Raw genomic sequence first — 17,772 nt, 5'->3', positions numbered from 1 at the left:
TAACTCTGACGTTGCCAGGGAACTTTAGCACAGTCACCAAACAGTAATTTCTATTTCCTTTTTCTGTGAATTAATTGCTTGTCAGATAAAAATTGAAGTCAATGTGGAGAGGTAATAATTATGGAAGAAACACTTTTTTGCTCAAGCCAACTTTGAAGTTGAATGGTAATTTAATTGTTAAGTTGTTTTTAAGAACTGTGTATAGCTTAAAGTAACTGAGTTAACTTATCAATAGTGAACTTTGTCCTTTGGAATGGTGGCTCTAATTCATTGGTTGTAAATCAAATGTATTTCCACATGAATGTTATCCACAAGCAGATCTTCTGTATTGCTGTGGAAAGTTGGATGACTTTTGAGCTGAGCTCTAATGGAAAAGACAAATTGATTTAGAAGAGAGTTTACGTTACATTTTCAATTTAACTTCTATTTTTGAAAGTGGTATATGAAACTCAATGAAAGCTGGCTGGAACAATCTATAAGATGAAATGCAGTTTTATTTCATGATGATTAATTTTTCATTTATCATTGGCTAATTTGTGTTATAATTATATTTGAATTGGATGATAATTTGCTTTTCAGAAAGAAAATGGAAAAGGGGTAAGGAAACATAGGAAAGTTACTTAAATGAGGCATTAGTTCTTTGGCTTGGTATGTGGAAAAAAGCAGTGTAGGAATCAACCCCTTCAGGATGTTCAGATCATGAGAAGTAGACCTGTCTGAATTACTTCCCACAGCAGCAGCACAGAGACACATGCAAGCACACACTAGAAAAATGGCTTTTGAATAGATGTAACTATGTTTTATAATAAGGACAGAAATGCTGAGTAGCCAAATTTCAAAACCTGATAGAGTTTTATACCTTTAAACTTATGACATTTATACCTATACTGGTACTATACTAGGAAGAATAAAGTGTAAGGGAAAATTGTCAAGATAGAATCAAAGGAATGGTAATAAAGGAATATCATCATTATAGATGATGACTTGTTTGAAATGATTGCCAGAATTTCTATTACCAGAGATAAAATTAATAGAGAGAACACAGGCATATATCCAGAACAGAAGAGAGCAAGTACTATGAGACTAAACATTATTCAAAAAAAACCCTAAACAAACCCCAGCACCATAAGACACATATTTGTAAATCTTGGGGAACAGAAGAAAGAGGAGGACCTCAGAAGGCAGGGAGCCTCTGCTAGAGCAAAAGTAGATCTAAGTTCAGGGAAAGGCAGTGACTACATGGCAAAAAGTCTACTAGGGTTGCTTTCTGTTCACTGCCACTGTTTCTACGCCTTCCCCTTTTGAGGAGCAGTAACCTCTCCTAGAGATAGCCTACAGACTGGTCTTCTGACATCTTTACGTTCTTCTCCCTCTCTCTTTCCTAGTCCCCCTTAGGTACTCTAAAAAGGGACTCTTGCATAAACCCAATATAATGAAACTAAACCAAAACAAGTCAGATAATTTCTTCCTGTAGTTACTGATGTCTGGAGCTCCTCAGATTCAGGACAAAAATGACAATGTATTGAACCAAGTAAATGCCTTGCTGGGTAACACTTAGAACGTCATTCATGTGAAAATGTGCTCAGCTCTTCAATAAGAGGCATGCGTGTGTTCAGAGCCATTTCCTGTTGAGACAAGATGGAGGGGAGAAGAGAGCAGTGAACATCCCACATGTGTCCATGGAGATGTGATGAAAAGCTTAAGTCATCTCCTCTGTTCTCTGAGGGTCAGCCTTGAGATTATTTTGCCACCTAAAGCAGTGATTTTCTGTACATGGCAATATAACCACACAAAATACAAGCCACCCAGCAGTCCTACAGAGCATCATGTGTGTAATGATTTTGACGAGTTTGCTTTCACCATACCTGTCTTTCTTTTGAAGGAGCACCATTTCTATGTGAAAGCAGATTTGAGGTTCCTTCCCACACTGAGCCAGCACACCTCCCGAATAAATGCTTCTCTAGACCTCAGAGAGGAGAAGTAGAAAGAAGAGCAAAAAGGGGAAAGAATAAAGAATTGTAGAGGTTTTGGAATCACAGGGCAGATTTAAAAGATATTTAGAAGGCACCAGTACTTAGGTGCATCCCCAAATATTCCAATTTAATTGATTTGGGTAGGGTCCAGCCTTTGTTTTGTCAGGCAATTCTGTTTATCGGTTCAAGTCCAGTCCAGTTATTTTGCTGCTGAGGGCCCCAAGGCCCCAGGAGGTGACATAGCCTGTTGGTGACCTGCTCAGATGGTTGCACACCTGGCCCCAAGACCAGTTTGGCCACTTGCCAGCTTCCATCCTGCCAACTGTACCACAGGGCGCAATCCACTTGCTTCATTTTTTGGTAATCTAATGTTTGGCCAAACCAAGATCTCATTTTTTAAAAATTCAAAGCTATAAATTTACTTGTCGTGAGTACAACTTATTCTCAAAATTCCTGGTTGTAATGTAACAGAATATTCAGCCCTCCTCCCTAAAAAAAATTATCAATGTGTTTGGGGAGCAGTATGGATTTAATATTTAGGAATATTCTTATCAAACTGACTGATTGACATGTAAGAAACCCACATGAAGCAGTTTATCTTCTCAATTGTGGTGTCTCGATTGAACTATCTTTCTCCTTTCTTTGGAGTCTATGTTGCTATGTCACTAACATGGAATGTTGTAGTGACAGTGCCTGCCTTTACATACCACAGGCAGAAACTACAATTTTTAGTGAGTTTTTTTCTGAGATTGAGAACTTAGTGTTCACTCAAAATAGTGTTGTCATGCCATTAATTAGAGCTTAAAAATATTTTTTAGTTGATTTTTAATTTGCATCTTAAAAAGTGCTGTTGTAGATTATTTTCAGGATATCGATAAACCTTGGGAAAGGTCTTCATTGCATTTTACTAGTATTTTGTTCTAGCTTTACAAGTCTTGAGAGTGTTAAAATAGTTGATTAAAATCCATAGGAAGACATGTCTTGTGATCTTAGATCCTTTTGTTTTAAGCCCAGAAATATCTTTGTGAATGTATTTTTGCTTCAATCACAATTCTCTTCCTATTATTTTTCTCACAGTGAAATCATTAGCCTGTGTTTATGAGATTGATGTCTGTTGTCATGGAAATAAACAATGTCACAAATTTAGTGCTGTAGAAAGAAAAATAGGTTGAGAAGCAAAACCTTTGGGAAAAATAAAAGCTGAAATTGTTTTAAAATTACCCCGGTGTTAATTTGAAAGATAATTCCCACATTCTAGTTAACCTTATTTATCTGATACTTTTTTGAAACGTTGTTAATGCAGCTCATTTAAATTCAAAATTGCTTTCAAGCAAGGTCATTTCACAACAGCTGTTCCTGACTGCAATCTAGGAAATTTAGAGGAAAAGGCACATATTGAAAATGGTATATATCAAGCAAAAGAAAAACATGCTGTACATTTAAAACTTAGGGACTAGTTGTTGGGATATTGATTATCAAAACAAATAAAAAACAAAACAAAGAAACCCACAGCCAAACCAAATAAAACAAACAGTTTTAAATTGTACTTTTATATTCCAAGTAGAGAAAATATAAAGGTGTATGACCATTTACATAGTAAAGACAGCTAAAGAAGACTTTCAAATGGGAATTAACCTCAAGAGCTGAGGGTAAAAATTCAATGTGCTCTTAAAAATAAGTATTCTTTGTTCCAGTGAAATATGTAACTAATTTCCTTCCAGGGATGAGATGTGCTGTCAGCAGTTAAAGTTATTTATAATGGAGTTAGAATTTTCCATTTGGGCTTGGGGTCTGGTAGGCTGCCCAGCTTCTGTTTCATTTATTTTTTCCCTCTAAATCAACCATATATGATAGGTTTTTGTCCACCTAGATTTCTTTTTCATTCATTGTTACCTTTACTTTTTGTATTGAAATATAATTGTTAAATTATGACTGCGTTTAAGATATTCATTTTAACTGTTCGAGTTAAGTAAAATAATAGTTTTAAAAATTCTTGTAAGAGCATTATATATCATTTGCATGAATATACAACAATTACTGGTAAAATGTATGCTGGGAAGCAGATAGATTTGTATTTATGTCATGCTGTGGCATAAACCCTAGTAAAGGTAGACAATATAAAGTGACCTGTATATTTATCTTACATTTAAAATATGGAGAGTGAGGGTTTTATTGAAAGACATCTGTGCCTCCTGTTAAGTTGAGGTTTCCATATTTTTCCACTTGGGTTGTATGTTTTTTGAATGAAAGAGCCAAAATTTAGTAGCAGACGTTTTTGATCAGCTAGAACAAGTGGTATGTTTTATTTTGGTGACTAATCACTTTTAAGTTTTCCAGAAGAATTGGTTGTTTTCAGTTTTGTTAGGGTTAAGCTATATTGAAAGTTTGCACTGCTACGTTTTAAACTGCATGAGCAAATAAAAGTTTCACCAATAAACTGTTGTTGGCATTAAGTTTTGTAAGTGATATGAGATTGTTGCAGTTGTTGTAAATCATGCATTGAAACTGAGTTTATTTAAATTAGATCAGAGAGGAAAAGATCATGGTAAGGAAATAAAGATCTTTGTGAACAATGGGCCATGTCACAAAGCAGACAAAAATGTGATAAAATTCTGGGACTTAGATACATTTTTTTTCCTTTGGAATTTTTTTTTAAAGACAAATACTCCTTCAAATTTGGATGTCAATCTTGTCCTGAAGGACAAGATTATCTGACTAGGCATATGAGGGCAAAGTTAAGAGGTAGGAATCAAATAGAATTCTAAAGTTTTATTGCATCAATCTATTCCACAGACAGAATAGGATGGACAACTCAGAAAGAAGAAATGGGCAATTTTAGACAAATTGAGTGTGAGTCCAGCAAGTCAGAATCTCTACCAGGATCAATGAATATAATACTTAAATACCTACTAGACATTTTTAAAAAAGATTCTCTTTTAATTTCTGTTCTAGAACGTGGTTCTCCTCAAGATTTAGTTACTAAAGACATCACTGACACATCAATTGGGGCTTATTGGACATCTGCTCCAGGAATGGTTCGCGGTTACAGGGTCTCATGGAAATCACTTTATGATGATGTTGACACTGGAGAGAAAAATCTGCCTGAAGATGCAATTCATACGATGATAGAAAATCTGCAGCCAGAGACCAAATACAGAATTTCAGTATTTGCCACTTACAGCAGTGGAGAAGGAGAACCTTTGACTGGAGATGCCACAACTGAATGTAGGTAACATTATGGGTGTGTTTGGGTGTGTGCTGGTGCTACCCAATAGTTATCAGCTCAAGTGACATGCAGTTTAATCACTTGAATGTTTTTTCTTTACATGATAAATGAAGACTGAGGAATTAGGATCTTTAAAGAATTTGGCTTAAATTCAGAGTAGGTTAGTGTCTAAAAGTATATCAAATTTTGAAATATCGAATCTCTTTCAACTACCTGTATTTGTCTTTTTTTTTTTTTTTCTGGTGCAATGATTGACTAGATAGAATACTCAACTAGTAAAAACACCAGAAGCTATGAAGCGAAGAGAATTCGGGCACATTTGTATAGCTGCATGATCTTTGTCAAGTTACTTAACCTTCTTTGAGCCTCAGTTTCCTAATCTGTAGAATGCAGATAATAAATCTTGTCTCTTAGAGTTGTGAGGATTGTATAAAATAGCAATATACAAAGTGGCCAGCATAGTGCCTAGCCACTTAGAGATGATTGATAAATGATGGGTGGCTATTGAAACTATGATTATCATACAACCAAGACAACTTAGTTTTTAAATTTTTTATTTATTTTTATTTTTTATTTTATTCCTATTATATTTGGTAAGGTCAAATCAAAAGCCCACTCAATTTTCTGATGGCTCAGATTTACCTCACTCTTACTAATATTCTTTTTTTTTGTAAATAATTATGAATGACCTATCATAATCATCTGGCTGGTGAAAGATGTGTCAGGATATCTTAATTCACTATTCTAAAAGGTTATTTGTTTAAGTGATAATCATGTGTCAGTGTAGGTTCAGCAGTTGTAACAAATGTACCACTTTGGTGAAGGATATTGATAATGCAGGAGGCTGTGCATGTGTGGAGGTGGGAAAAGGTACATGGGAAATCTCTGTACCTCCTGCTCAATCTCTGTACCAAAACTGCTCTAAAACAATACAAAATCTATTAAAAACAAACAATTGAAACCAAACCAAAGCAAACGTCATTTGTTAAGCATGGGCATTTCTAAGCATTTGTAGGAGAAAACTTTAATCCTTTTGTTTTGGGAAGGTTTTAGGAAAAGGAGAAAGACTGGGCATTCATGCATTTCCTTCTATAAAAAAGAAGTAGAGGAATTTGGTGATTTTTCTGGCAAAGGAAGAGAGAGGGAGAAGTGCCATGAGCAATTTCAGTTAAGTCCTATATCTTGATTTTAAGTTGTCCTTAAACTAAAATCTTTGTGTCTAAGTTCATTTTCTTTTTATCACTTGCAAGCTCAGTTGGATGTTCAAGTTTAAATTTGTATCTTAATTCACCAGATTTTTAAAAATCAACTTCTTTATAGGAAATTTAAATATGTGAGAAGACATAGTTCTCAGATATTCACATGATTGGTTTCTATGGTAGTAAATAAAATCTTGTGTCTGGAATATATTGGCTGATGTAGTTTAAGAACATGGTAGAAATTCATTCTCTACTTTTGAGGAAATTCACTTGTCAAGAGAAGCTGTATTGTAAACTTAGGTCATATATGACACATAAAGCTAAATTTATTTGTAGGAGTACAGATACAGTTCATGTGGCTGAGAAATTACAAAATATATGTATTTAGAGGGATTTTTTTCCTCCAGAAATTATCCTCCGTTTTGTCTTTTTCCAAAAAGTTGGAGGCTTCAAATAATTATTTGGAATTTAAAATGTCTACAAGAGATGTGTTGTCGCCAAAAGCAAATATGGTGGCAGAAACTAAATAAACCTCTGTATCTCAGAAGATGAGCATCTAAGAAATTTTCAATATTTCTTGGCTAATTGCTGGATTTAAACATTGATGAACAGAAAGTCCTATTTTTTTCCCAAGTTAACTTTTTTTTTTTTAATTATACTTTAGGTTCTGGGGTACATGCACAGAATGTGTAGGTTTTTTACATAGGTATACACGTGCCATGGTGGTTTGTTGCACCCATCAACCCATCATCTACATTAGGTATTTCTCCTAATGCTATCCCTCCCCTAGCCCCCTACCCTACTACAGGCCCCAGTGTGTGACGTTCCCCTCCCTGTGTCCATGTATTCTTATTGTTCAACTCCCACTTATGAGTGAGAACATATGGTGTTTGGTTTTCTGTTCTTGCATTAGTATGCTGAGAATGTTGGTTTTCAGCATGATCCATGTCCTTGCAAAGGACATGAACTCATCCTTTTATATGGCTGCATAGTATTCCATGGTGTATATGTGTCACATTTTCTTTATCCAGTCTGTCATTGATGGGCATTTGGGTTGGTTCCAAGTCTTTGCTATTGTGAACACTGCTGCAATAAACATACGTGCGCTTGTGTACTTATAGTAGAATGATTTATAATCCTTTGGGTATATATCCAGTAATGGGATTGCTGGGTCAGCTGGTATTTCTAGTTCTAGATCCTTGAGGAATCACCACACTGTCTTCCACATTGGTTGAACTAATTTACACTGCTACCAACAGTGTAAAAGCGTTCCTATTTCTCCACATCCTCTCCAGCATCTGTTGTTTCCTGACTTTTTAATGATTGCCATTCTAACTGGTGTGAGCTGATATCTCATTGTGGTTTTGATTTGCATTTCTCTAATGACCAGTGATGATGATCTTTTTTTCATATGTCTGTTGGCTGCATAAATGTCTTCTTTTGAGAAGTGTCCATTAATATCCTTTGCCAACTTTTTCATGGGGTTGTTTGATTTTTTCTTTAAATCTGTTTCAGTTCTTTGTAGATTCTGGATATTAGCCCTTTGTCAGATGTATAGATTGCAAAAATTTTCTCCCATTCTGTAGGTTGCCTGTTCACTCTGATGATAGTTTCTTTTGCTGTGCAGAAGCTCTTTAGTTTAATCAGATTCCATTTGTCTATTTTGGCTTTTATTGCCATTGCTTTTGGTGTTTTAGTCATGAAGCCTTTGCCCATGCCTGTGTCTTAAATGGTATTGCATAGGTTTTCTTCTAGGGATTTTTATGGTTTTAGGCCTTACATTTAAGTCTTTACTCCATCTTGAGTTAATTTTTGTATAAGGTGTAAGGAAAGGATCCAGTTTCAGCTTTCTGCGTATGGCTAGCCAGTTTTCCCAACACCATTTATTAAATAGGGAATCCTTTCCCCATTGCTTGTTTTTGTCAGGTTTGTCAAAGATCAGATGGTTATAGATGTGTGGTGTTATTTCTGAGGCCTCTGTTCTGTTCCATTGGTCTATTTTTTGCACTTTACGTTTTTGGTACCAGTACTGTGCTGTTTTTGTTACTGTAGCCTTCTAGTATAGTTTGAATTCAGGTAGCTTGATGCCTCCAGCTTTGTTCTTTGTGGGTAGGATTGTCTTGGCTATGTGGACTCCTTTTTGGTTCCATCTGAAATTTAAAGTAGTTTTTTCTAATTCTTGAAGAAAGTCAATGGTAGCTTGATTGGGATAGCATTAAATCTATAAATTACTTTGGGCAGTATGGCCATTTTGACGGTATTGATTCTTCATATTTACAAGCAAGGAATGTTTTTCCATTTGTTTCTGTCCTCTCTTATTTCCTTGAGCAGTGGTTTGTAGTTCTCCTTGAAGAGGTCCTTCACATCCCTTGTAAGTTGTATTCCTAGGTATTTTATTCTCTTTGTAGCAATTGTGAATGGGAGTTCACTCATGATTTGGCTGTTTGTCTGTTATTGGTGTATAAGAATGCTTGTGATTTTTGCACATTGATTTTGTATCCTGAGACTTTGCTGAAGTTGCTTATCAGCTTAAGGAGATTCTGGGCTGAGACAGTGGGGTTTTCTAAATATACAATCTTGTCATCTGCAAACAGAGACAATTTGACTTCCTCTTTTCCTAATTGAATGCCCTTTATTTCTTTCTCTTGCCTGATTGCCTTGGCCAGAACTTCCAATACTATGTTGAATAGGAGTAGTGAGAGAGGGCATCCCTGTCTTGTGCCAGTTTTCAAAGGGAATGCTTCCAGTTTTTGCCCATTCAATATGATATTGGCTGTGGGAGGCCTCTTTTGAACAAGGAGCAGACGTGGCAGGAATGAAATGTTCATTTTTAGGTTACGATTGGCCCTCCATATTCTCAGGTTCCACATGTGCAAAAGTAACCAACTGCTGATAGACAATATTTTTTAAAAAGCAATAAGAAATAACAATACAACAATAAATAATAATGCTAGTAAAATACAGTATAATAATTATTTATATGACATTTACATTGTATTATAAGTAATGCAGAGATGATTTGAAGTTTAACAAGTTCTCAAGTAATATCATAACATTGATGAGAAAAAAGAATTGATTCCTGGTGGGGGTCACCGTCTGTGTGGAGTTTGCACATCCTCTCCATGTCTGTGGGTTTCCTCCAGGTACTCTAGTTACCTCTCACATCTCAAAGATGTGCATGTTAGGTGAGCTGGTGCGTCCACGTGGTCCCAGCCTGAGTGAGTGTGGGGGTGTGTGTGTGTGCCTAGGATGGGGTTCTCCCTTTCGCCCTGAGCTACTTGGACAGGCTGTGTCCACTGTGACCCTTAACTGGAATAAATGGGTGAATAATTATGTTACTGGTTTTCATTTATCTTTCTTAAATGTGTATATAGCTCACACATACATCAGTGTTTCGTATGAGAAGTGTTTTGGTTTTTATTGAGAAGTTTGGTGATGTTTTTGTGATCAGAAATATGATGTAGGAACTTAACTCTTGTTTATATCAATTAACCTCTGGAAAATTGGTTTCTTTATGTCAGTTGTTCAAAGTTGCAGTTTCCAAGAAATTATTTAATGTTAGGTGAGGGCTTACTGTATTAGGGAGGATATGCATAGGTTTATGCAAATACTACGCCATTTTATATCAGGAACTTGAGCATGTGAGGATTTTGGTTTCTGTGGGAGATCCTGAAACCAATCTCCCATGGATACCAAAGGGCGACTGTATGTGAAAACTGCTGAAATGTCTAAGTAAATAAGAAATAAGTCATGGACCTTTCTTTGTTCTACCACCACTTTTTTGTTGTTTAGAAAGTATTTTCAGAAATCTGAGTGAGATCTGCTATTTAGATGGTAGAGGAATCCTAAGGTGTGGATAACTCAGCAGAACCCCGAGCCCATGCTCCTAGAGTTTCACATATGCTTCCAAGAGGGCATTTTGGGAATGTCTTTAAGATTGCTTTCACCTGAAACTCAGGGACATGGTATGCAGACTGTTGATACAATGAAACGAATACATTGATACAATGAAAATCATGAATTGGGGTTAGAAAGCCAGCAGAAGGGACACTTTCTATTGCCCTTCTAATTTATGGCAGCTGGCTTAGCAGTGGTACAGTGGATGTTTGAAAGTGTCTGGTGATAGTTACTAACACATGAAAAGAACTTACAATGTGAGAGGGTGTAACAGCATTTAATGGCATGTGGTATCCAATCAATGATGTAAAAATTCTTGCTCTTTGGTTATGGGAAACCAACAAGGGGTTTTTTTTTTTCTCCCTAAAATCCAGTTTCCCATTAAAACTAGGATGAGATATGCTGTACTGTATTTAATTTCAGTTTCTTTATTTTAAAGAGTTAATTAAAAGGCAGGAATATAAGTGAGGTTGTTAAAGTATATCAAGGTATGAGATATCACTTTTGGCTGTTATTAACATGTTTAAATTTTGAAACATTTTAAAGCTTGGCATCCCATTTTTTTTTGAAACTTAAGTTTCTTTAAACATTTTAAAGCTTGGCATCCCATTTTTTTTGAAACTTAAGTTTCTTTTTAGATCAACATTCATAAGATTTAACTTTTTATTTTTCTAAATTCTGAGTTGTGTGAAATTCGTTTAAAAATTTTGTAAGAGAGAGAATGTCTTGTTCCACTGAGTAAAAATTTACGAGATGAAACAAAAGATGAGAAAATGTATTGTAGCACAACCCCTTCTAGAAAACTGTTAGACACCCATCAACTTATTTGATATTTGTGACAACTGGTAATGCTAATAATCCAAATAGATTATTTTTCTATATACTATTCTTTCTTGTACTATTTTCAAAACTCCAGGTAAAGTCTTTAGATTTTTTGTTTGGAAATACATATATATGTTTATATAATATATATTTTTATATAATAATATATATTTTATATATATAAACTTTTTTCTTTTAATAGTTCATGTACCTGGAGAATAATAATAGCAAATTGATGATTAATCTAAATAAATTTTAATATTTCCAGAAAGTAATGGACTTCACCGAGAGTTCTCTTAGTTTCTTTAAACCTAAAAATAAAAATTGCAGCCAATATAATTTTGATTGAAATTATATTTTTTATCTCTCAGAAGCATAATTCATAACCATCATAACCATATATTGAATTTGCCTACTTTATCATTCTTATCTTTGTCCTCTATACATATTATGTGTTTTTAAAAAAATATGGCTGCTTTACAGATTTTATTTTTATTACTGATTTTAAGCAATTTAATTATGATGTGTCTTGGTATAGTTTCTTTATGTTTCTTGTGTTTGGGGTTCACTAAACTTCTAGGATCTGTGAGTTTATGGTTTTTATAAAATTTGAACCAGTCCATCCCATTATTTTTTCAAATACTTTATTTATTACACCCCCACTTTATTCAGGTACTCCAATTAATTACACATATGTTAGTCTGCTTGAAGTTGTCACACAGCTCACTGATGCTCTGTTCATTAAAAAAATTTTTTCTTTCCTTGTGTTTCATGTTCTATTATAATGCCATCAAGTTCACTAATCATTTTTTTATATTTTCTAATCTGCTGTAAATATTATCTTGAGTATTTTTCATTTTAGATTTATCTTTATCTCTAGAAGTTTAATTTGAGTCTTTTTATATGTTCTATATCTCTAGTTAAAATGCTTAATCTTTCTCCTACCATTATTACATATGAAATATAGTTATAATAAGTGTTTTAACATCCTTTTTAATTCTGTAATGTATGTCATTTCTAGTTCTGTTTCTATTGATTGATTTTTCTTCTTATTATGTGTTGTCTTAGTTTGGACTGTGATAACAAAAGGTATTACTATTGACTGAGTGGCTGTAACAACAGAAAGTTATTTTCTCACAGTTTTGGAGGCTGGAAAGTTCAAGATTAAGGTCTGGCAGGGTTTGATTTCTGGTGAGGGCTCTCTTCCTGGTGTGTGGTCACCTTCCTTTATGTCCTCATATGGCCTTTTCTCAGGCTGTGAATGTGGAAAGAGAGAGAGAGCTCTTTGGTGTCTCCTTTTTTTCTTATAAAGTCACCAAGCCTATCAGATTAAGGCCTCACTCTGATGACCTTATTAAACCCAAATTGCCTCCACAAAGGCCTCATGTTTAAATGTCATCACATTGAAGGTTGAGACTTCAATACATGAATTTAGTGGTGGGAGACCTCCAATCCATGATACAAGTCATAAGTTTTTCCTTTTTGGCATGTCTTGTAACTTTTATTAGATGTCAGATTTTGTGAATTTTATTTGCTTGGGTGCTAGATATTTTTACGTTCTTATAAATATTCTTAAGTTTTATTCTGGAATACAGTTAAGTTACTTGGAAATAGTTTGATCTGACATTTGCTTTTAAACTGTTTCAGTTTAGGACTAATTTTGCCCCATTATTGAGACAATCACCTACTAAATATCCTACATGATCTCCCTACAGTTGTGAGGTTTTCTCTTCTGGGTAGGGGGAACATTTCTAACCCTGTGTGAGCTCAATAAATTGTTCCCTGGGCTCCTTTGGGGTGGTTCTTTCCCTAGTTTTGGGTGGTTTTCTTACACATGTGCACTGATTATCCTAGGTTGAAGACCAAGTATTTTCTCTGTGGCACTCTCTCATTCACAGTACTCTATTCTTCAAGTTCTGGTTGCTTTGGGCTCTCCAGACTTGCAACAACATCTTGACAATTAAGGGAGGCCACCAGCCTCCATCTGGATTCCCCTTTCTTTTACTGGGGACTGGAAATTCCAAGCAATAGCTGGGCAATCATAGAACCTATTCCCCTTTGTTCCTTATCTCTCTTAGGGATCAGTGTCCTATGCCAGCTGATGTCGTGTCTGAAAATTATTGTGTTTTATTTTTCTTAGGTTTTTTTTTTTTCTGGGTTTCTTCATTGTTTCAAATGGCTCCTGACCACTTGAACACGAAATTTTCTCTTACAATCAGGAAAGATTCTTTGCTGATTTTGAATTTTGTTTAGCTTAATCTTTTTCTATAGAACATGTTTATGTTCTTTTGAACACTGATTATTGAACTGAATAAAATGGTCCTGCTTATGAACTCTAATTATGTATAAAAATAGGATGTTGTAGGTTATTTGTGGCTGTTGGTTACTTATTTCATATAGCGTTATTAATAATTGTGAAATATTAGTAAACGGAATTTAATAAACAATTACATATTATTGATTACACATTAAGCAAACACTATTTACAGATAGTGCTTTCTGAAATACTCAGCATATACCAGTTTATCTTTAGAGCCCCTGAGATATTTTGAAGTGTTAGTTGCCTATTCTTTTGTGCTCATAGTCTGAGATGTGCGTGGCAATCATAAGAATGGTGTTAACTACAGTCACTCTGGCTAGTTATTTATGGATTGCAACTTTTTCTGAAAAAGTTCAAGTAAAATGTCCAACCCTGCATTCATAATTTTTAGTATTCTCCACAGCATTATTACTGGATAAATTCTTTACAGATGGAAATATAATAAAAATTCTAAAACCTTATCTCCGGAAATGGATGTTTTTTTTACTAAAGTCTCTAGAAGGCAAATAGGAAATCTCTGCAATATGAACTTCCATTTTTTAGTATTAGCTAGATAAAATGAAAACATCTTACTGAGATCTTGATGAGATTAGGCTCACACGCCATCATGAATTTATGAGAGATTACAGTGCTAAGCAATGGAACAGTGTACATATTTAAGAAGCCACAGAGAGTTTCTTTTCACATAAATGAAGAGGTGGACATACATTTTTTTTCAACATGGTATACAGTTTAATTTTCCTTTTATCTCACAGTATCTCAAGATTCCAAAACCCTGAAAGTAGATGAAGAAACAGAAAACACAATGAGAGTTACATGGAAACCAGCACCAGGGAAAGTCGTCAACTACCGTGTTGTCTATCGCCCTCATGGGAGAGGGAAGCAAATGGTTGCTAAGGTGCCCCCCACAGTCACTTCGACAGTGTTAAAGCGACTTCAGCCACAGACCACATATGACATCACAGTTCTTCCTATTTACAAGACGGGAGAAGGAAAGCTTAGGCAAGGATCAGGAACAACAGGTATGAAATAATAATTATATTTTGAGGGGGAGAGAAGGTAATGTTTTAAAAGATGACTTTGGTATGTCTACTTCATTTGTAAATGTTTAAAACTGATTCTGTAATAAGTTAAATTATAATTATTAGACAATGTCTAAATAACATGTTATTTTTACCAATCTAGTTCCTGGTAAAATGATTCTACATATTAATGTTCTTATGCAAATCTAATCTGAATTGTGAGAATTATTTACACTTCTACTTAGCTAGCACTCTGTTATCTGGACTTCTATGGAATATGCTATTTTGTGCTACCGGACTTAAACCCTTTTTATGGATATGCATTTCTGTGGGGCTAATAAAAAAGAAACCCCAAAGCCTAGTCTTACAGATAATATTTTAAAAATCTTTTTGTCTTTACAGCTTCTCGGTTTAAGTCTCCTAGAAACCTCAAAACATCTGACCCAACCATGTCAAGCTTCCGAGTGACTTGGGAGCCTGCCCCTGGGGAAGTGAAGGGTTATAAAGTCACATTCCACCCTACGGGGGATGACAGAAGACTGGGGGAGTTAGTGGTTGGACCCTATGACAACACAGTTGTTTTGGAGGAACTTAGGTAGGAATTAATTACGTTTGTGTCAAAGGATGAAATTAATTTGTTTAAAAGGTTGAATAGCTTTTGTAAATTAGTAGGCTTTACACAAATATCACTTATATGTCTGTTTGCCAGCAAAGTATTTAAAATCAGCTAAAGCTGTTTTCTTATGCTTGGTGCTGCTGGAGTTGAAGTTAGGATTCAGGGGTCAGCAACAGAATTTAGGCCTGAGCAGGATTTTTTTGTAATGTTTAATAATTTTTGTTTGTTTTTAAGGGATCAGAATTGGTGTTTTCAATAACACCCTGCTTTTAAGAAATTAATGTTCTTATTACACAATGTCACCGAAATTGTAGCCATGTGGAAGCGTGGGGGTTCCTGTACCTTTTGGCAAGGTTTGAGGGACTCATGCTGAGATCTTGAGTGTGAATCCCCCTCCAGTGTGCCATACAGGAGAAAGAAGGCAGGACCTTGTGGGTGCCAGCTGGCAGGAAAGGGCAAGGCTGGGCTCATGAAAGGTCCAGCTCCAGGCTGTGCAGTGAAAAACAAGGAAGTTTCAGTTCGAACAGCACCCTACATTCATTACAGTAAAAAGAATGAACTACTGTGTGTAGTCTTTTGGGAAGTTTGTTTTTCAATCATTCATTCAAGACTATTGAAATCTATATAAATGCTTGTGATTTACTTTTACCAGAGTAGGGAGTATAAAATTTATTGAGCTTACTATGTGTCAGGCATTGTGTTAGGCATTGTCTTATGTTACCTTGCAAGGTACAGCACTTCAATTATTTTCTTAAAGCCCATTGCTTAGAAACAGTAAGATTAAAGAGTCTGACCCTTCCTGACATGCTGAAAGGCAGGGTAGAGACTCTGCATCTGCTAGAAAGGCAAGACAGAAACCAGTGCTGTGAATTCCTAGTGTTCTCTGGAATGATTGCTGTCTAGTTTCTCTTGACACCTCACACGGTAAGCGTAAGTGAGAAAGAGGCGGAAATTATTTTTCTTCTCTTATAATGTTGTACACTATAAACTCTTCATAGTGAAAGCTTGTAGATCAAGAAGAATGTCTTTAACGAAGCAAGCAAAAAAAAGTGCTACCACTTGAGCCTATGGTTCTCACAGGCTATATATATACTTTAACATTTTAGGGCTGGTACCACCTATAAAGTAAATGTTTTTGGAATGTTTGATGGAGGAGAAAGCTCACCACTTGTTGGACAAGAAATGACAACCCTTTCCGACACAACTGTAATGCCAATTTTATCTTCTGGTAAGAAATTGAGTTACATTCCTCGAGGAAAACAACTTAGGAAACTATTTCAAATGTGAACTGTTAGGGTATCATACAATGGAAAACAATGATACAAATTTTACACTAAAATTTATTTCAATAATTTACATACTTAGCAAAAAAACTTCTTCAAACATCCAGTCAAGCATGCTTTTTGACAGTATTTTTTTATACTTCTTTTATCAGCATTGCATTATTTCATACTTAAATTATTACATAAATCTATTTTTAAGAGTAATATATAATTATTAATGTATTAATAATTATTAGTGATGTAATTAATGTAGTAATTTTAAATTATGTAATAATGCATAATTTAAAATTGTGCATTAACTTTATTAATGCATTTAAATATTAAATTTAAAATTATGCATTATTGCATAATTAAGCTCTATTATTTAAAGAGTTTTTACTAAATGTAGATATTGTACCTTTTTCTATTTTTAATGACTAAGATGCAGTTTTCTTTTGTTAAAGTCATTGCAGAAATGTTTTATTTGGGCTGGGTAAGCAGTGTTAGGTTACATAAATAGGTGGGCAACTATGACTTGGGAAGGAAAATGGTAACATAAGCCCCTTAGATTTTCTGTCCCTGCCACAATTACAGCCTTTATGAACATAAAGCTAGTTTTTAACATTCTTAGAGACGGAGGTGGTGGACAGAGCTTACTTCTGATAGTTTTCATTATTGCTAAAAAAGAGTAGACCTGGGCAGAGCAGGAGCAGGCTTGTAAGGGCTTATTTCCTTGGGATAGTATTTGGGAATCCTTAATCCTGATATAGTATATAATATATGAGTGACACATTTGTATTCTGTAGTGTGATGAGCATTATTTAATTTTTTCCAATGATTTCTTTTGTAATATAAAGACCAAATGCTAGCCTTGTAATAAACTGGAAAATTTATAGCTGGTAATATAAGCTTTTGGGAAGGAGAACATTAAAAAAATGGATGTGGACAAAATCAAGTGTCAAATCTTGCTGTTTTGCATTAATGTTCTATTGTTTCTCTTATGATGATATTAACTGACTTATATTTTTATTTTGTAGCTTGTACACTGAGGATGTTGGGATTATTTTCTCTTTCCAAAGCTTTTCCTTTGTATCAATGTTTGTGCTTATCTTTACAGCTCTCAATTTGTATATTTGTTTGCATACTTTTCTAAATTGTCTTCCTTCTTTCTTGATTCTTTAAATGTGCAAACTTCACCATCTATATTTACCTGATTTTTATTCATAGTAGATCATAAATTTAAATGATTAATAGCTAAATAATAATATATCAGGGTTTAAAAAATATATCTTTACCTCAAAAAGGTATAATTTTAAAAGTTATGTGTCTAATCCTTCATATATATGTGGTAGTTACCTAACAGCTTAGCTATTTGAAAAGATAATTTTTGGCTCACAAAAACCTTTTTTTAGTTTACATGTTTTATCAGTCCATC

The 17,772-nt window shown here is 34.6% G+C and overlaps 1 protein-coding gene across 8 annotated transcripts in view; it reads left to right on the top strand.

Annotated features, from left to right (window-relative positions):
* The window catches only part of COL12A1 (collagen type XII alpha 1 chain), a 121,528-nt gene that overhangs the window by 35,468 nt on the left and 68,288 nt on the right, over window positions 1–17,772 (top strand). For 6 of the 8 annotated variants that reach the window (XM_063813197.1, XM_063813198.1, XM_054686051.2 and 3 more), the window contains 4 exons: window positions 4,926–5,198; window positions 14,193–14,459; window positions 14,862–15,054; window positions 16,182–16,303. The exons of the other annotated variants lie outside the window; for them this stretch is intronic. In XM_063813197.1, coding sequence (XP_063669267.1) covers window positions 4,926–5,198; window positions 14,193–14,459; window positions 14,862–15,054; window positions 16,182–16,303 — 855 coding nt within the window. The remainder of the gene's footprint in view (window positions 1–4,925; window positions 5,199–14,192; window positions 14,460–14,861; window positions 15,055–16,181; window positions 16,304–17,772) is intronic. 8 annotated transcript variants of the gene reach the window in all.

Source organism: Pan troglodytes, chromosome 5 (genome assembly GCF_028858775.2).
Source record: "Pan troglodytes isolate AG18354 chromosome 5, NHGRI_mPanTro3-v2.0_pri, whole genome shotgun sequence".
In the NCBI taxonomy this organism is placed as follows: domain Eukaryota; kingdom Metazoa; phylum Chordata; class Mammalia; order Primates; family Hominidae; genus Pan; species Pan troglodytes.
This window is presented reverse-complemented; position numbering and strand designations above follow the sequence as displayed.